Source organism: Terrapene carolina, unplaced genomic scaffold (genome assembly GCF_002925995.2).
Source record: "Terrapene carolina triunguis isolate 2854851 unplaced genomic scaffold, T_m_triunguis-2.0 Scaffold111, whole genome shotgun sequence".
NCBI lineage: Eukaryota > Metazoa > Chordata > Testudines > Emydidae > Terrapene > Terrapene triunguis.
The window spans coordinates 2,304,533-2,325,052 of NW_020664462.1; the positions used below are offsets into that span (position 1 = coordinate 2,304,533).

General features: G+C 53.4%; 1 protein-coding gene across 1 annotated transcript in view; it reads right to left on the reverse strand.

Moving 5' to 3' along the window:
- NBEAL2 (neurobeachin like 2) overlaps positions 1 to 20,520 on the reverse strand; it is a 175,643-nt gene that overhangs the window by 71,239 nt on the left and 83,884 nt on the right. Inside the window, exons 4-6 of the mRNA XM_029911640.1 lie at positions 10,760 to 10,841; positions 8,979 to 9,103; positions 8,555 to 8,637 (exon numbers count right to left, since the gene is read on the reverse strand). Of these exons, the coding sequence (XP_029767500.1) occupies positions 8,555 to 8,637; positions 8,979 to 9,103; positions 10,760 to 10,841 (290 nt within the window). The remainder of the gene's footprint in view (positions 1 to 8,554; positions 8,638 to 8,978; positions 9,104 to 10,759; positions 10,842 to 20,520) is intronic.

The window sequence follows — 20,520 nt, forward strand, 5'->3', positions numbered from 1 at the left end:
GGCACTCTCTTTATGGGGTGCGAGCACGGGGCTCTGGGGGCACGACTGCTGGTGAGATGCCCTGGATGGGGAGAGATCTCCCAGCGTACGGTCAGCGGGGGTTGCTCTAGGACGTGCAGCAGATGATCTAATGGTATATGGCCATTACGAGCGAACACAGGGATTTTCCCCTCCACTTGTGGCACAGCCAGAGCCCTTACCCAGGCTGCCAACCACTGGGGATCGGAGGAAGAAGGGGCCTCTCTTGGTTACATTTTCTTCACCGTGAGCGAGGAAGGCTGGCCTTATGGGTACAGTGCCGGGCTGGGACTCAGACCTGCCACAGGCGCTGCGTGTGGCCTTGGGCACATCAGGCCTGACTCGATGCCTGCTGAAATCAATGGAAAGACTTCCCGGGGATCTGTATCACAATCTTTGTCACTTGGTGCCTCAGTTTCCCCACCAGTAAAGCCAGGATGACACGGCTTCCTTTCTCTGCTGGGTCTATTTAGATTGTGAGCTCGGTGGGAGAGGGACTGGCTCTCACTGGGTGTATGTACAGTGCCTAGCACACGCAGCCTTCATTTGGGTTGCCCCTCTAGGCGTTACCACACTACACATTATAAATAGTAACTTAGGGCACACTCAGATCGCCACCCTGTCTCCAGAGGTGGAGTAAGTCATGCCAGTTAGGATGGGGCGCTAGTGCCCCTTGGGAGACCAAGGATTTGAGTCCCACTTCCAGTTTTGCCACTGACTCACCATGTGGCCTTGGTTTAGAATTTTTCTGGGCCTCAGTTTCCCCATCTGTAAGAGGAGGCTGACACAGCTGCCCCTCCACCCCCAGCTCTTCACTCACTATTTGGAAAGCTCACCTCCTACTCCTTGGCTGGAAGATGCTACCGAAGGGCAAACACGCTCTTATTTAAAATGGACCCCAGCGAGCTTACGGGAGGGAGCCCGCCCCGTGCAGGGAGGGAGAGGGGCTGCATTAGCTAACGCCCTTCCCAGATCAGAGCTGTACCGCTGTAGGGTGGGAACGCTCCCTCGGTCCCGCTGTGATAGGGATGTCGGGGGATAGAGGGGTGGGGAATTCTCTCATTCTGCCCAACAGCGAAACCCTCCCCGTGTCAACCCCAGCCCAGAGCGTGCGGATCAAACAGAACGTGACGGGCGCTCGGGAAGCGCTTTGAAGATGAAAAGCGCTCCGGCTGGGTGCGGCAGCCCCACTTCCTCCGGCTGGGAGAGAGCTCACGGTGCAGCTACTCTGGGAGGCAGCATCTCACCTAGAGGAAGCATCCAGGAAGCCAAAACCCAGTTTCCTATAGGAAAGACCCCGGGAGGATATAAACAGACGAGCGAAACGCTACTGGGCCCCTCAGCGCTCACGCCAAGGGCTGCTAACGGCGGACTGGTCAGGGACTGCTCAGCCAGCGCCCTGGAACGCCTGCAAGCAGGCCGTCGTGCGAAGCCAGTGCAGGGAACCCTCGCGGCAGGGGGAGAGGGGAATATTCTCCTCCTCTAGTTTGGCTCTGCCCACACCTGGTTCCATTGCCAACCTGGGCTCCCCTTATGGGGGTCCCGCTGCCCCCAAAACAGTCACCTCTCAGGCCACGGGGTCTCCAGCACTTATGCTGCCACCTCAATCAGCTCCCCCTTGTTGGCAGACCCAGTGGAGAAGCCAGGAACTTTCTCCCCACCAACCCCCCAGGTCAGGCTGAGTCAGCGTGCGGGGAAGCCTACCCTGCATCCAGCCAGTGCTGCCAGCTCAGTGCCTTGGGCTAGCACGACATTCACGTGTCGAGCGCGGGCCGGGAGGTGAGCGCAGCATTTCCCTCCTAGCGAGGGGCACGGCGACTGCTGGGGGAGGAGGGTGACGAGACCAATGGCACGCGACCCCGGTCTCTAATCCTTGGAGCATGGCCAGCCTCCAGCCCGGCCTCTCCCAGGGACCATGAAACTGCTTCAAGTCCCAGTAGGCCCGGAGCAGGCCAAGTCGGTGCAAACTTGCTCCACAGGACTCCACGTTTCAACGCTCTCCTTGCGGGACACAAAGCTGACGAGCTGTTAGCTCACAACTCATCTCCCCTCTCCCCCACGATAGGGCCGCTGCGCAGAAAGGGAAAACCAAGAGCCAGGTACATGTACACTGCTTGCCAATAGTTCCTACTCCTTTGCCAATAGTTTCTCCCTTAGTGGTAGCATCAGAGGCCTCGTGGCTCAGGCACTGGAGGGGGACTCGAGAGGCAAATTCAATTCCCAGCTCTGCCACAGACTCCCCTATGTGCCCCTGGGCAAGTCACTTAACCGTGCTGGGGAGCTCAGGGTTATGAGGTATACCGAGCATGGTAAGCGTATGTAGTTAAGATTGGTCGCTTTATCATTCCTGTTTGAGTTACCATACTGCCCACCCAGGATCAGAGGCCCATTACGCGGAATGCTCCACACACACAAAATACAAAAGACCCAGGACACGTCACACGACCTTTGCACAGCGATGTTTGTGCAGAACATCGCACTAGGCTTTGCAGAGAGCGTGTTCCACACCTCACTGGGGAAAACCACGCCAACCCAAGGGAGAAAGGAGAAACAGCATAACAGATGGATGAAAAGCCATCCAACCCACACAGATGCAATGCACCGAGATTCAAGAGCAGGAAAGACGCCTCCTGTGAGTCACCCCTTTTGCTGGATCTGGAGCGTCTTTCTCTAAGTCACTTAATCATTCCTCACCTCTTCCCTTGACAACTTCCTGCTGGCTTGAGCTATGAGGATCAGCGTCTGGCTAGAAACACTCACTCACCTGGGTTACAAGCACCACCATCCTGGATAGGCAAGAACAGTGGCGTTACACTGTTTACTCTCTTCATTTCAGAGGCAAAGGGACTGCTCAGTTTCACTTCTGTTGCTAGTCAGTTTCACATTCCAGGTGTCCTGTGCTACCTCCAAAGCAAACTTATGTGGGCAGGAAAGACATGGATGGGGTTTAGATGGGTGTTTTCTTAAACAAAGCCCTTCTCAATGGAAGTTTTCAAAAAAACCCTCACGGAAACACCTCTTGACCTTCAGCATTAAACATCTTCTGTGGCACCAGCATCTCTGCATGCCACACGCATGGTTCAGGGAGCTGGTAACTGGGCATCCAGCTTGGATGGCTGTTTCACTTACAGGAGATTGCAGTGCTGTCCAGGCACCGTACAGCTTAGCGTAGTACTATTACAGGGTTTGGGGCCGGGGCACGGTGCAGGAATCCTTGTGGGAGAGGTTCTCTGGCCTGGGTTAGGAGTAGATCAGACTAGACTGCCTCAGTCTAAGCACATCATTTCCAAGCACATCATGCTGGGGTTTATTTAGAGGCTGGAGAGGCAGGTGTCTCGGCTGGTTTAGACACAACAAACCCTGCATCTTGGCAGGGGGTTAGACTAGATGACCCTTCCGGTCCCTGTGGGTCTACGATTAAACGCTGCTTCTACAAGACCTACGCCTGGGGCCAAGTCTGAGCTGACCATTTCCTCTTAAGGGCAGCAAGGAGCGTACCTGAGATCTCAGCGTTTTTCATTGTCGATCTCAAAGCCCTTTACAAAGGGAGGCTCACGAGCATTAGCCCGGTTTTACAACCGAGAAAGCCGAGGCACAAGGAGACTCCCGCGGCGCCACACAGCAATCGGGGACGAGAACCCAGCTCCCCAGGCAAGCAGCAGGATGGGCACTGAGAAGGGGAAGAGCGAGGATGAGAGGAGTGAGGTTGCGAGTCGGGTGTGTGGGTTGGTGGCAGAAGGGAGGGTGCTATAGAAAAGGGAAGGAAACAAGCGACAGATTGGAGAAGATACCAGCAGGCACATGGTCAGAAGCCCAGCTACCGGCATCGATACAAACACCAGCCACCGAAAACCCCACGAGGCTTCACCGCCCAGAAGCGGGTTTTCCCCAAAGGAAATTCTGCCAATTAATTCCACGAGAAGACTCATGTGGAGACGCTTGTCCCCGGGCACAGCGTGTGCCTGAGAGCTCATTATCTAGTAGGGCTGCTGGACGTGGGGCTCAGGGGAGGTTTCGCTGGTGCCCCCTGATTCTTTGTGGGACAGGGTGGGATTTTAACAGCGCCGCAAAGGGCCCCAACCTTGCAGGTGCGCCGTGCTTACGGCCGTCGCTCCCAACAGGCACCGGGACAGAACGTGCTATGTGAGAAATCAGCCCAGATGCAAAGGGCGTTTTTCCTCCTAAAAATAACGGGGCAAGGGGATTTACACCATGTGGTCAAAGAAAAACTTCCTGCGTAGTTTTAGGGGCTTTTTCTGCCCTGTCATGACTAGAAAGGGGCTATCGCTTAGCTTCCCTGCAGCAGTCAGATGCAAGTTCTCCAGCTATTAACTCCAGCCACAACCCTGCAGCCTCGTAGCTCAGCGGCACTAACTCAGGTGTGTAAAATTAAGTGTGTGTGTGTGTGTGTGTGTGTGTGTGTGTGTAGCCTTCAGAAGGGTCCATCCAGTGAGGCACCCTCCTGTCTAAGACACACACCAACCTGGCATCAGGCGCCTGGCAGAGCTCCTGGCGTGGAGAGGCCAAGATACCGGAGGAAAAAGGAAGTCTACTGTTCCCGCTCTAGACGTATCCACTACTCCGGTGCCGTGTGATCAATGGAAACTGGTAAATAAAGCATTAGGGGCACCCAGTCCTACGCTGAAACATCTGGAGTCTACGGCCTCCCTGTTGCACAGGGGAGCGCTTGCTGGTGCGCAGAGCAAACCCATTAGCATGCAAAGGAAAGCGCGCCAGTGAGGATAAATCCCCAGCTAGCAACAGAGAATATTAAAAACCCGAGTAGCCCACAAGTAACGTGCAATCAATCCACTCCACCAGGTTCCTGCCCCCATGGGAATGGCTGCCTCTTCTAAAAGCAGCGCTAACATCCTGGCTTTGATTTCTGCCCCCGCCGCTCAGTCCTCTCATACACGTGTGGTCTAATTCAGACTAAGCATCCCAGGCCAGGGACCCCATCTTTACTTGTGCCCTGGATAGATATTGCTAATCCTGAGCCAGGCCAAACTCTGAGCCCTGGGAGGTTACCCCTGCACTAGACATCCAAGTACCATTTGTTATCTAATCAGATACTCACCGTGCTCAGGCGCTCTACTGGTCACTTCCAACATGTGTGTAAGTAACCCACACGTTCATACGGTCCAAAGTGTTTAATACAAGATCCAATCTAAAGTCTCCCAATGCAAGGAGTTGCCCCTGTGTAGCTTATTCGCCATAATAAAATACAGGGCTTCAACTCAGCTCATCAATAAAGCACGGGACTTGTTCAAATCTGAGCCTGGATATAGATTTTGGATGTCACATATCCCTGCAGTTTCGGGGTGCCTGAATCCAGGGTTTTTCTGTAATCCCACCCCCGCTCTATTTCCTCCAACAGTACAGGCCTCCAGTTAGTCAGGAAGTTATTGGTGAATTCAAGTTAATCTTAGAAAATGAGGGGCTATGTTGAAATGGAGGTGGTGAGGGTGGGGGGGGAATTTCATGAAACCCAACCCTCCCACACCCTAGTTAAGAAGTAACTTGTAAATGGGGAGGGAATTGTGTTTGCAGACTTTCTTCCTTCTTTATAGTGTTGTGGAAAAGCCTGGAGGGGTATTTTCAAAAATGATGTTTTACATTAGAAATTCGGGTCTTGTTCTTGGAAGATTTCCAAGTACAGGACAATGAAAGAGGTTGTGTCATCTGGGAAGCAAAACCTACAAAGCTTTAAGTCAGATTGTCTAAAACTGTTTATTTTGTGTAATGCCTATTTAACTGCAATGCCCGAGGAACAGTTGGGAGAAAAGCTCTCAATAAAAAAACAAAACAAAAAACCCTCCTTCAATGAAAGCTCCCTGGTCCTCCAACAAGACTTCCACCAAGAATAGGGAAAATGAGATTTGCCATTTCTAAAACAAACAAGAAGAACTTTTTTTGGGGAGTGGGGGAGTGGGGAGGGGAAACCAGCACTTAACTGAAGATGCTGGAATGGTTCATAAAGGGGTCTGTTTCTCTCAGTGTTTGAGTAAAGCAAGCACAAAATAAAAGTTTAAGAGTGAACAGAAATAATCCCTTTCCCTAAATTGGGTTTCACTCCGGCCAGCCACAGAGTCCTCCAAGAACAGCAGGTTAGCCAAGACCTGAGTTTCTAATGTAAAATAATCACCAAGCTGGGGTGGGGGATGGGGCTTTCAAAAAGTAAAGAAAACGTCCAAAGCGTATTTCTACAGCACGGCAAGCAACCAGCTATTTCTCCCCCATCCAGTCAGATCGCACTGGGCTTTTCATCTCCAATACAAAGGAAGGAAAGGTTGATTTGTGAAGTGAACGGGGTCAAGTCCAGAGGTCCATAGGCTGCAGCTCCTTGCAAGAGAGCCGCACGCCCAGCTTTCTGAAACAGCTCCGCCCCATTCAATCAAGACTCTTCCTCTTTAGATGCCATCAGCACGCGGCGGGACATGGTAACGGGACGGAGCAGCAGCACGGACACCCCGCCCCCCCTCCTCAGAAGTGGTCACTTGCTCCTCGGGGACGAAGTAGCTGGGAAGGAGTGGCCGGGAGGACCGTGTCACTCTGAGAGGCAGGACAAACCCGTTTCCCTGTGAAACGGGTTATCGGGCTGCTGCTAGCGCTGGTTATTTCTGGTAGCCCTAGCTCTCGGTGGAGAGCCCAACGAGACCAGCCGGGCGCGCTCAGTCACACTTCCCGGAGTCTCCATCATCACCTGGCGCTTGGATGGCACCAAGATGAGGTTGAGCCTGGTTGGCCACAGACAGCAAACACACAACGGTGAGGAGACTGCACGGCGTGTACTGATGCTAGCTGCCGAGCCATCCCCCATGCCCAGCTCCCGGCCCATCCGATTGGTGCAGGCTCCCACCAGGAGGCTGGAAGGGAACTGGGGGGCCACCCACGCTGCTGCCCCAATTTGTAGCATTCCCCCTTCCCTCTCTCTTCGCTGCCATTGTCCTCTCCTGGAGGGAGGCTGAAATGAATGAGCTCTTAGCAGCACCAGCTGAGATCAGGGCCCCATCGTCCTGGACACAGGAAGACAGTCTCTGCCCCACAGAACCTGCAACCTACATGAACAAGAGAGACAAAGGGCAGGAGGAACAGGACGTTCCCCCGCCGCATTTTACAGATGGGGTCACATGGAAGGGCTAAGGGTGGTCGTGCAGAGCTCCAAGTCCCAGACCAGCGCTTCAGCTGCAAACCCACCCTTCCTTGTGCAAACAGCCAGGACGTTCCATCTAGTCCCCCTTACAGCGCTTCCAAAGCCTCCCCCGTTGTGGTGCGTCTCAGCACTGCCAGTGAAAGCCCCCAGACGGCTCCCAAACTCCAGGCCTTTCCCCGGCCTCTGAGCTCTTGGTTCCACACAGGAATATCCCCCGCCCCCCACCCCTTTACTGTACAACGTTCCTTAGGAAGTTCGTTACAGAAGTTAACGAATCAATGAGCCGAGAGAGGCAACGTGATCAGGCTCAGAGTCCAAGACAGCGAGCGCTCAGCTCCGGCAACGAAGGTAATTCCTTTGATAGTTGGGGGAAATTTGCCTAGAAACTGACACAAGGCTATTTACCGCCCCAGGGATGAGGGGTAAAGGTGTTCCCAGGCTCAGCCAGAGGCACACGGCACATCTGGCAAGACAATTCCAAGAGCCAGAAGAAAGCAAGCAGCAAAGGGAACTCCAACCACCGTGTGGAATTCCCCTTGCAAGCCCACAGAGAATGGGCCCGGAAGGGATGGGAGGTGGCTTCGGTAGCTAGGAAAGCCCCCAGGAAGCCTTCCTGATGTCCAAGCAAAATGAGAACAAAACCCAGCCATTCAACGGCTCGCAGGAGAGTTTTATACACCGGCACATGTGACCAGGCCAATGCTACTGGGTGGAACTCGCCCAGCGTCCCAGTGGAGGAGCGTCCACATTACGAACCCCCTGCCCATTTGCAGACAGCCTCAGCAGAGAGGGCCCAGACTGAATGGGTCTGGAGAGTCAACTCCTCTCAGAAGCCCAAGGAGCGGGTCCTTCAAATTAAGCAGTAGGCACACTGCTGCTACGTGGAGAAACAGGCAGGTCCAGTTTCCAAGGCTGGTAAACCGGTACCTTTCGCCAAAACTACATTCGCTCCCCATCCCCACTTGAAACAACGCACTCAGTCCCCACTCCTCTGGGATACAGGGACATGAGAGGCAGAATGGGGTTCTGGGTAATATGCAAATACACTTTCTCAACATGTACTGCCGGCTCACAGCTGCCGTCTGGCAGCGCTGGGGTCCCGCCTATAGGGAGGAAATCTGGGAAGCGCAAGCGTGCTTTTTGGGTGCACACACTGCTCTTTTCAACACCAGAGAGCCCCCAGTGCCAGGGAGGAGGAAATCAAGGGTCATTAAAGACGATAACAACAACTGCCTGCAAAGGCCTGGAAAGGTTAGGGTGACATTTTACTCGAGCATGGGGAAGGAAGGAGGAGGGCTCCTGAACAGAGAGATAACAGCACTGGAGACAGACGAACCTCCAACCAGAGCTGGAGGAGGGGGGAGTTGGTTGTTTGGCATTTACCTTGGAAGAAAGTGCTGAACTCTAGAGGCAAAGCAGCTGGTGCAAACTTGTATTTGCTCTTCTCTTTCATGCTGACGATTTCCCTAGAAACACAGGAAACGCAGGGGAAGTGAGACAGGATTCCAGGCGGGGAGCAGCTAACAGGGAACAAGCCGGAGACGGGGGCATTGAATTTACTCGGCCAAGGCATCCGAGTGGTGCAGCGCCGAGTCATTCCATGCCCGTGTGTCATGCTGCATGTTTGAAATGGGGAGTGACGTGTCTCCAGACCCCACTCTCCGACACCCCACGCCGACGGGTTTTATGCAATGGATTATGGCTCATCGTCGAATCCGACCCCGCAGGCCAGCCGAGCTGTGACAACCTGCCTAGACCACAGCACAGCCAGACCATCCACACAGGACGCTGCTCCACACCCACTCACCCGCTCAGCTGCCGCCTCCACGTCTGGTAGGGGTCGAAGAGGCATTCGTAGAGGTGCAATGCATAGACGGTTACGGTCTCTAGCTGAGACCTGCTGGGGGCACACTGCTCCGGGGTGTTCTTTAGCTGCAAGGACAGAAGAAACCTGGTTAATTTGCAGCATTAAAAAAAAAAAAAAACCTTCGCCCACCCCCCACTAAATAATCTTCATTAACATTCAGTCGGGCTGCTGAAAAAGTGCCTTGAAGATGTGAAGTGCTATTGAAATGCTGTATTATTATTCAGGCTAATTTCACTCATTTGATCCTAAGCTCCTTCAGAGGAAGTGGAAGAGGGTGTGTTTGAGTCTGTCGCAGCTGCTCTTGAAGGTGACCTTTATTATTACTACCTCCCTCCAGAGGACATGGGCTGGGATCGGAGGGCCTTTCTGCGCCAGGTGCTGTACACACACACACACACACACACACTAAAAAGACAGTCCCCACCCTGAAGATCTCACAATCTTAACATATTATGGGGCACAACAGGGGGAGATGAACAAAAAAGGCAGAGGGGGAAGCCAGCCAAATGACTGGGTGTGTTATACTAAGCAGCAGTTGCAATGTGGCCAATGACCACAAAGGATGTTTTTAACAACCCAACTGACCATTTTGGCTTCCTTTGATAGAAAAATGCAGCCTGAAAAAGCTTGTTTGATTTTTTTTTTTTTAAATTTTTCCTGGTTGTTATTTACCTTTGAAATCCCACCCCAATGTCAAGTCTGATCATTCCTGGTGTATCTGGATGACCTCTGGGAGGCCTTGGGGACGCTTACTGTGGATTTTAACAAGGGCTGAAGGTGTGGAGTCTTTAACAAAGGCTTCCTTTTCCAAAGTGTTGCTTAGTCATTGGCATTAAACGAATGCCACCAAAAAAGTTCTATGCAGCCTAATTAAAAACTCCCTGCCCCTCGTAATAGCTCAAACTTTCCCTCCCTACATTTAAGAGGTCACCGTTCAGCTCTCCACTTAGCCTTGCACGCTAGACAGGATCTGGGTGTCTAGCGTTAAACAGGGAGCATCATTTTCAAGCTGCCTTTGTTCATCATAAAACACAATCAATCAGGCACACGTCCAATTTGTTTCATCTTGGTGGGTCACCTGTAAGGGGTGTTGGAGAGGGGAAGTGAACCGGCCAGTCATCAGAATTTCTTTCAAGTCACGGCGGTCCCCCAGAAGTCATGAAAATGTGAGCTCCATAATTTAACAGTTCGCCCTACCATAGGGGTCCCACTCAGAGCCACACATTATGGCATTACATGGTACACGGGACCTTGTCTGGGCCTGCTGTGCTGGCATGAGACTCACTCACTGAGTGCAGAACATGTGTGCAGCATAGCAACATGTCACTTCATGGCTGTTCTTTGCGGGATTCAGTGTCCTGGCCCCTGTATGACATGTCAGTGACACACTTCATCCAGGATGAGGCCTTAGAAGAGAGCTCTACGGCCCAAGAGCCAGTGTATTCCAGGTTCATAGATTCGAAGGCAGAAGGGACCACAGATCTAGTCTGATCTCCTGTATAACACAGGCCAGGGGAAACCCTTGCGTTTTGCTGGCTTCTTAATATCAATAGCCCATATATGGATTTCGGGTTGATTTCAACAACAGGCCAAGCCCAGACATAAGCATTTCCATGCTCACAGCATGCAACTTCCACTGTTGCATGCGGGGTTATCTAGAGGCCCTGTGTAACGGGGCATGTGCCTGGCACAAACACACATGCTAGGAAGCCGGCGCTTACCTTGGCTGTACATGCAACCAGCAAGCTAAGCACCTCGTGGATAAAAACTGGCGTCCTGTCGGCCTGGACATTTTCTAAATTCCTGCAAGGAGGGGGGGGGGGAGAGAAAAAAGAGGGGGGGGATGAGAAATTCTTGCAATTGGTTTAGATAAAGAGCAGCAAAGGGGAATGCTGCAAGCTGTGTACAGTTTGGTTTGCAATAGATTGGCCGGGGGGGGGGGGGCGGGGGGGGGCGTGTGGAATCAGCTGAGCTTTGCCTGGTTTTTAAGTGAATTAGTCTATCACCACAGTAGTTAGCGATTTATCCATGGCTCCCCTTGCCTCAGGGCAACTTTTATATAGTGGTCACATCAGCTGGGTCTTAAAAAAGAGAGCCATCACCCTACCCCAAATACTGTCCCAAGGTCAATTAACTCAATCGGATGTGTCTTTCGCTGCACCCTACAGGCACTCAAGCAGTCTGACAGAGAGACCAAACACCAGCAGACAGTAACGCTGACCCTGCTGTCTGACTAGCATTTCAGAGAGTGCTTGTTGGAATAAGTGCTTGAGCACGGTAGCAAATGGGGCCGCTCATTCCCTTCATGCCCAAGAGGAGCGTTCTCCTCTAGAGCATTGGCCTGCTAAACCCAGGGCTGTGAGTTTAATCCTTGAGGGGGCCATTTAGAGAACTGGGGTAAAAATCTGTCTGGGGATTGGTCCTGCTTTGAGCAGAGGGTTGGACTAGACCTCCTGAGGTCCCTTCCCACCCTGATCTTCTATGATTCTAGATCTGCAATGGGGAGGCACTGGAGTGATGCAGAGGTAGAGCTGTGCTTGCCCCAGCCGGGAAAGTAATTGAAGGCAGAACCAGTCCCAATCCTACAGCCAAGCCCATTGCCCTCTCTCAGAGAGGCACTGGTGGAGTCCCACCCAGCTCTCCTCAGCTAAAGGGAAGTCCCTTGATAATTGCCACGGAGGGAGGTGGTAAACTGGAGGAAAGGAAAGGGCGGCCACGTCTGTCCACCAGCAACGGGGGAGTCAGACAGGGCGAGAGCCCTTCTCAGCCAGGGGAACTTTCCGATCAGGACACACAGAGGCAAACGCACAAATTCCCTTTAGGAAATTAACTCAGTCCCCAGTGAACGTTGCCTAGAGAAAAGTGAACTTCCAAGACCTGGGGCAGAAGAAGGTGCCAGGAAGAGCTCACCAGCCCCTGCCAGACAAGGCCAGCTTGGATCTGGTGTAGAGCAGGTTCCAGTTACATCAGTCTACAATGAGCCGTCACAGCCCCCAAGATTCTCCTCTCCCCTACCAACCCCTTAGTTCAACTCGAGCATCAGAAAGAACCTTGATGGGCAAAGGACATTTGAAATGCTCCCGACAGACATGGGGGAGTGGGTATCTCAAGACTGGCACTGGTCAAGAATTTTCCATTTTTTTTGCAAAAAAGCGTCCGCTTTCTGTGGAAACCTGAAGTATTTGGACATGTTGCCTCACCTCCCACCCCCATTCTTCTCTATGGGCTGAACTCTCTGGTCGGACTACAGCTCCCACGATGCATGACCTCCCCTGACCAAGAGGAGAGACCATGTTGCTTCATAGGAGAAGTAGTCCACCCAGGGAGCCCACCCCATGGATGAGAATAGGGGTGTGAGTCACCCAAACTACAACTCCCATGAGGTATTGCAGCAGCACTTCAGAATTTAAGGTCTTTTGGATTTTGGCTAAAATTTCAAATTTTTGCCAAGAAAAACTAAATTTTCTGCCAAAATTCCCCCCTCCGCCCCAACCAGGTTTAGTCAAGACCTCTCTTCTTGGCAGGACCAGTCTCTCAATTCCCTCTGTTCAGTCCAGTGTCCCCATCATGGCTGCATCTCCAGCCATAGCATTTGGGGCAACAATGACCATAGTGTGGCTAAACGCTCTGAGATTTGGGGTCCTGAGAAACCTCCTGAAAGCCCGAGTTTTGGGCCAAAAAGCCTGAAGTTCGATAGACATTGCCACCCACCTCCCCCAGCGCCGAGCTGGCCAGAACTTCCACCGGGACCCCCTCCCTTTCTGCTGCCAATTAGCCCTTCTGGCCACAGCTTAGAAGGGAGGCCGTGCTGGGGGAATGAAAGACGAAGCCCACAGCTGGCTGTGGAGAGCAAGGCAGGTGAGGGAGGTGATGGAGCCTGGTCTTGCTGAGGGGAACGGAAGGGGTAGCTCGCTGGCTGAGAACGTCCTCCCCTCCAATGGTTAAGAGAGGGGAGAAGAGCAGGTCAGCCCAGCCAGAGGGCGTGAACGTCACTGGTCTGCACAAACAAACCACAAATCCTGACACACACAAGTCCAATTGTTCAGAACTGGCCCTTCTCCAGAGCTAAATATAAAGGCAGCGCCCGTTCCGGGGGTGGGGGTGACAGAGATGAGCCTTTGCAAGACTCGGGAGGAGGCAGGTGGATGGGTTCTCAGAATCATGCTTCAAAGGGACCCTCAAGAGCTCAGTTAATGAGGACGGCGGCTGCCAAGTCTCCCAAGTCACCGGGTTGTATTTGAGGCCCTCCCCCCCCCCCCCCTCCACCGTGAACATGAGTCAATTATCAGCCCTTCCTTATCTCTGGCAGGCAGACAGCAGGCACCAGCAGGCAGGAATGCAGGAAGGGAGAGAAAACATGGGTTTCCAAAGCCCCCTTCCAGGACTAGCCGAAATTCACAGGCTGGGAGGGGAGGGGCGGAAAGGGGACAGACGGGACTCCCCGTGTCAGTGCGGAGAATGACAGAAGCATTGGGGAGGGGGGGGAGTATTGGGGAGGGTGGAGGACGGATCCACAGCCATCCAAGGAGGTGTGGTCCCCCGAGTCTTATTTCACAGACCTGGAACAAAGCAGGGGTTCCACCCAGCTGCAGCCCAACCAGAGGGAGTTCACCGGAAAGTGGTTGAGGTGATCAGGGACTGACGGAGAGGATTAAGAAGAATTGCAGGTCTCTTAACCCAGCTAAGCACTAATTAAGCAGGGGGGGGGGTGGGGGGCGGGGAAGAGGAAGAGAGAATAACTGGTTACATGCATGTACATACATTGCAAACCATCTACATCAAAGGTTGCAACTCCCACCGTCTCTTGCAGACGAAGGATGCCAGAAAAATTGCACGTGATAGGTGTAATGAAGAAGCAGGGCCGGCTCCAGGCACCAGCCCAGCAAGCAGGTGCTTGGGGCGGCCAAGGGGAAGGGGCGGCACGTCGGGCTCTTCAGCGGCAATTCGGCGGCGGGTCCCTCGGTCCCTCTCGGAGGGAAGCACCTGCTGCCGAATTGCCGCCAAAGAAGAAAGCGGCACGGTGGAGCTGCCGCCGATCGCAATCGTGGCTTCACCCCCCCACCCCCACCCCCGCCCCCGCCACTTGGGGCGGCAAAAGCCTTGGAGCCGGCCCTGGGGAAAAGGAATCCCTTGGAGGAACAATGGCCTTTGTGGTTAAGGCATACAACTGGGACTCTGCGTGAGGATCCACAGGCTAGAAGCTGGATCTGCTGCTGCCTGGGCGGCTGACACATCCACGCTCCAACCTGACCGCTCTGGCAGAGCGGCGACTGACGGGCCGTGAACCTCATGGGCCCAAGCCTCATGGGATGTGCTGCCCACAAAGGGCCTGATAGGTGCCGGTGCACTGCTTAAACCTGGAGGGGACACCCAGAGAGTGTGCACGCACCTACGCAGATCCCCAGCTGGCTGCTAACACAGATCCTGTTCTTTCACCTTGCTCCTGGTCCCTGGTTTCTAAGCCCAGCTCTGACTTTTGACTCTGGGTTCCTGGCTTCTGATTCTGGCTCCCGACTCGGGTCTCCGGCCCCAGACTCCAGCTCCACCCACTAGTCCTCACTGCACATGCCCCAGCCATGACACTTGGGACATCAGACTCACTATGAGACCTTGGGCATGCCCCTAAATCTCTGTGCCTCAGTTTCCCCATCTGTAAAATGGGGATACTACTTCTTTTCTCTCACCCCCTGTCTGGTCCATTGATGCTGTAAGCTCTTCAGGGCAGGAGCTGTCTCTTACTAGATGCATACACAGCTCCTAGCGCAATGGGCCCGTGATCTCAACTGGGACTTCGACATGCTGCCATAATATAGAACAGTAATGCTGCTATCGCTCTTCACTGAGGGCGGGCCAAGGGGTACAGGTAGGAGCAAATGGAGGAGGAAATCACTAGCAAAGAACATTTTCTAATGGAGGGTTGTACTGGGCTGTGGAAGAATGAGATTTGAAAGGATGGAAAAGCTGATTTGTTCATTTGTCGATCATTTAAATTGACCAGGGATCAGAAATATTTGCAAGTTACGATGGGTGAAAAAACAAAACAAAACGAGTGCTGTGTCTTCGGGGACGTCCGCACTACGAGCTGGACGTACTGACGCCAGCTCCCGAAGCCACACCCACGCGAGCACCGAGCGGGCTAGCGCGCTGAAAACGGACGCAGAGCAGAGGTGGCGCGAGGACGTGCCCAGCGCCTCAGACGGGAGCGTACGGGGAACGGCGAGCCCTTTGCGCCGCTGCGGCCACGCTTCCGTTTCCAGTGCGCTAGCCCGATCAGAGCTAGTGCGAGTCTGGTTCCTGTTGCTGGACCTGACAGCTCCTGCTCCAGGTGTCCACGTCCTCAGACAGCGAGCGGGTGTCATGTTTGGGGATCGGCATTCTCTTCTAAAGAGCCTCCATCCCCATCCTGAGGGTGCGCTGGGGGAAGGATGCAAAGGCTGAAAGAGACCTACTGGGCATGTTTCATCTCTGGGGATGATCAGAAGCTAAGGAGAGAGAGACAGGAAGTGACCAGGGCATTAGCTAAGAGTCCCCTCCCAAAGGCAATCTGTAATGTTCAGAGCCATTCAGCATCTCCTAAAACCAATACCCCACCGTCACCATCTCCTACAAAGCCAGTCTACCACCAGCACACGGGACAGGGAGAAGTGAGAAACTTTACCCCAGCGTCATTTTTAGCTACTGAAAGCTCATCTAGCAGCTAAGAATAGGGGAACTGGGAGCCAGGAGACCTGGGTTCTAATCTCAGTTCCACTGCCAACATGGCATGTGGCTCTGGGCAAGTCACTTGCCTGCTTGGTGCCTCAGTTTCCCGCTCTACAACAGGGACGACGCTAGGAATGCTGATGTAAAGACAGAAGCGCAAATGCTAAAGATCCTCCCGCTTAGACCTGCATCTGACGCACAAGGTTTTCACTCCTGTGACTTGTTAGCCACATGCGGCCAAGAGGGCAAACCCCAAGCAGCCTGGCAAACCCCACATTAGGCTCTTCCCTCCCCTGATGGCTGCCAGCTCCATTCATCCCCCAGCAAGAAGATCAGGGCTGTCTGATAGGAGTCCCAGGAACAAGGCCCCTTTCTGAGCGTCAGTGGGGCTGCTTCTCTGCTCATAGCCCATTCCTGGTATGACTGTAGCTCCTAGACACCCAGCCAAGAAGATTGTCCCACGGTGCTAGGTGCTGTACAAATACACAGCGAGGGCGGATGCCTACCCCGAGAACACGCCATCTAAACAAACAAGGCAGAGTGCGGGAGGAAGGAAGAGCCATTAACCCTATTGTACAGATGGGGAACTAGGGCCCAGAGCAATTAAGTGACTTCCAGGGCACACGGTGAGTCAGTGGCAGAGCCTAGTACGGTGCTGTAAACAGACCCTCCTTCCTCTCGTCATCCGCCCAAGCAGACAGCACAGACTAGCCAGGCATCTTTACACCCTGGGCTCCGGAGTGGGGACAGACGTGCCGTGCTGTAGCCCGTCTCCCGGTGCCTTGTCCGCTTTGCTCTCCTGCATGCTGGACGTGCTCCCCCGGGGCTCCCGCTGAGCGCTGCAGGCAGCCCCAGTTGGCAGGCTGGGGGACAAGCTGCGCTGCTCCACAGTCAGGAGAGAGGCACTGAAGTGGCTGCTCCACTTCCCCTTTTGATGGCAAGCAAACGGAACCCCCCCAGCACCTGCCCACCTCCCGAGCCAGCGTGCAGATCCTCCCTCGCTCTTGCTGCCGGGGGGGGGGGGGGGGAGAGGAACCGACAATACAAGCAGCTGCATCCCCCTAGCAAAGGCTCTGACAGCGAGGTGGGGGCAGACTCGGGGTTACCGTGCAGCACTGGGAGACAGGACTCCTGGGTCTACCCCCAGCTCTGCCAGGCAAGTGCTGCAGGAGCCTAACCAAGTCACTTTGTGCGCCTCAGTCGCTCCGCGGGTAAACACTGTACCTGCCTCTCAGGGGGGGCTGTGAAGCTAAATACTTCAGTGCTGCCTTATCTGCCGAGCTGGGGCAGGGACCGTACCTGCTGCAGCATGTTCTGTGCGACGGGTCGGAAGGACGGGCCAGGCACTTTGTGACCTCGTGGCTAGAACGCTAGACTGGGTTCTGTTCCTGGCGCTGCCACCGACACAGTGTGTGATTATGGCCAAATCACTCCCTCTGTGCCTCAGTTTCCCTGTGTACATAATGGGGGAATACTAGCACTGCCTATCTCCTGGGGGCACGGAGAGCACATTCACCATTGCAAGGAGCTTCGATCCTATGGCCATGAGGACCAGAGAAGGACCTGGAACCACGCAGACTGTAAGTGCTGGGGGAGGGAGGCAGGCAGCAAGGGAGGGTCAGGAATTGGAGTCGTTTCCTGGACGAAGCAGGATGTGGCAGGACATCGGGGGCACCTCGAAGGAGGGAGTCCAGTTGTGCTCTCAGGATCAACCTAGTCACCCCCAGCGCAGCAGAGATCAGACTAAGACCCAGGGTTGCTTAGCGCCCAAGTTGCTCTCTGCCAGGTGGAAGATTCGAAGGATGAACGAGTTCCAGCATCTCTCCAGCGCGAACCTACCCCGGACGCTGGATTGAAGTGGGACGGGCTGCTCTCCCGGGCGAGGCAGGGGAGAAGGGCAACGTGACAGTGCAGCACGCACGTTGCAGCTGGGCAGGAGTCGCTGAGAAATAACGTCTCAACGGAAAACAAACAAACAAACAAACCCAAGTTGGCTCCGCAGAGACTTGGGCTGGCTCAGAATCAAGGGCTCTGGCAGGGTAGATCCAGGGAAAGCCCCTCCTCTGCCCCCAGCCATGTCAAGGGTGCAACAACATTCGATGTTGTCCTGGCAGATTTCAGCATCTCAGCAAAGTGAAAGTTGGGGGTGGGGATGGCTGGTGTTGGGGGAACCATGCGGTCTGGAGGTTAAGCCCCTGGACAGCACCGTATCCTCTGCATTCTCCCTTCATTCCCTTCTAGCTACCTTCCTTCCTTCTCTCATAGGTCCCTGGCTCCCCCGCTTCTTCTGCCATCCCCCCCTTCCCAACCCTCTGGCCAATCCGAAACGTGAGCAGCGACTGAGCTCCTGAAATTCCAGGAGATAAGGCTGCTGAGAGCTAAGCTGCGCCCCCTTATCATCCAGCGCTGAGACAGACGTTCCAGCCACGAGACACTCGGGCGCAGGGACCCACCTCTTCCTGCTCACTCGCCTCAAGCAGACCTGAGACAGACCCCGGTGCTTTCCCCTCCCCCGACATGGCGTCGGACCGTCCCCCCTCCCCACTTCAAAAGGCCAGGGTGGCTAGATAACGGGAAAATAAGCTAAAGGCTTCACACATCCTGGTGTTGCCAAGGCTGGTAACGGTTGAAGGAACACGATGGTCTCACCACAAAATTAGCAACAGAATAAAAACCACCAGCTCATGCTCTGAAAGGAGAAGGGGAGGCCAGGCTGAGGGCTACCGACCACAGGCAGGAACTAGCCGGGGGCCCTGGGTTCATTTTGATCTGAAACGAGGCTTGAGGTAGATGACATAAGAACCCTCCCAACCGTACCCCAAATCCAACACGCTGAGGAAAACTCAGACCTGCGCTTTAAGGCTCTCTCGCTTCCAAGCCCTGCAAAGCCAGGGCACGTCTGCCTGAATGCATGAATCCCAAGGCTGCAGAGCAATGGAAACCCACAGACGGGCTTGTGGTGGGAGCTCTGGCTTGCGGGGAGGATGCAGAGGAGAGGAGCAGGACTCGGGAGGGTACTTTCTCACGTCTGCCTCTGGTTAAAGTCCTACTCGTCACGGGATGATCAGCGGAGGGCCGCCTCGAGTGGTGTTTTACAGCACACAGAGCCATTAGACAGGGCACTGGGTGGAACTTTACGCTCTAGGCGTGAGGGACGCCAGGCGCCCCTTAAGAAAAGGAGGAGATCCCCAAAACTTGTCTGCAGGCAGCCGCTGTGGAGATGCGGCCGCTTTGAGGGTAGGGCAGTGGAGGGCATGGCAGGGGCAGCAGGGATGGGAGAGTCTTTTTCCAAGCTTAAAATGCAGATGTTGAAAGTGATGGTGGATTGGTTTCCATGGAAACAGAACCGGGGATAGAAACTGTACAACCTGCTGTCTTGGATACAGGGCCCCCCCAGCACATCTCTGGGGGAGAGGGCTCTGCCTCATCAGGTCCCCCAAAACCCGGCCGGGGGGAGGGGGGGGGTTGGTTTGTGTGTGTGACACATGGCTAGAAAAATAAATAACCTACAGAAGACACGTGGGGAGATAAGGTTTGTGTTTTTGTGTATTTACATATGTATGAGTAGGGTCAACATTGTAATCTACAGTCCCTGTCTATGCTGTATTCTGATAATTCAGAGGTCAAAAGAAGGTCCTAGCATTTAAAAAAGGTGCTACAAGTACTCTAAGGTGCCACAAGTACTCCTGTTATTTTTGCGGATACAGACTAACACGGCTGCTACTCTGAAACCTAGCATTTAAATGAATTGTAAACACGGGATCTCTCGGTATTCATCTCTCTTTGAAATGTATAGCAAATAATCTGTGAATGGTGGAGGAACAAGCAAATCATCTTATGTTAATTCCTATAGCTAAGTACCAGTGATGGACCTCCTTCAAAGTCATCCTAATTACCTTGGAACTCCCAACTCATCAAAGAGGACATGAAATTGTATAAAAGATCCTTGGTCCTGAGTCTGTCATCTCAGATCTGCTTAAGCTTCTTCAGGGGAAGTTTGAGTCGCAAGATGAGGTCCCAGTTATGCTGGTACCGCCCTGAATGTGATATTTGGACATTGAACTATAAACTATGAACTATTTCTGAAAGAACTCTTTGCAACCACAAAGCTCACCATCTCTGCTGTGAATCTGCACCTAAAGGAATTGAACTCATGTCTGTATGTATATTGGTCTTTTAACCATACTCTCTCTTGTTTTTTAATAAATTTTAGTTTAGAATTGGCTGTAGCATGTATTTGGGTAAAATCTGAAACATTCGTTAACCTGGGAGGTAATGTGTCCTATCCTTTGGGATTGGTAGAACCTTTTCTTTTATATGATGAAATAAGATTTACAGAAATTTTCATCATATTTGGCGTGGGTACCTGGATGGAGGCCTGAGGCTGGGTCACTTTAAGGGAACTGTGTTGTTTGGACTTCTGAGTAACCAGTAAGGTAATGTTTTCTGCTGCATTGGTAAATCGAAGTATTGGAATATCCACCAGCTTTTGGGAGGTTTGGCTGCCCCATTCTTTGCAGTTCACCCTAATTGAGTGACCATAGCTGGCCCCCACTGGGACCCCGGTCACAGTGGCGTAGTCATGCTTGGATGCACATTACCACAGGTTAATTGGATTTTTGGATCAGAACCACACGCTTGTCAAAATTTAATTTTGATATTGGAGAGTTTAAGGGGTAAAAATCAGTTACAGTGAGTGACCCATGATCAAGATCCTGACAGAAAACCCTGGAAGAATTGTGCTCACAGAGACGGTTGTATTTTAAGCAAAGGGCCCCAG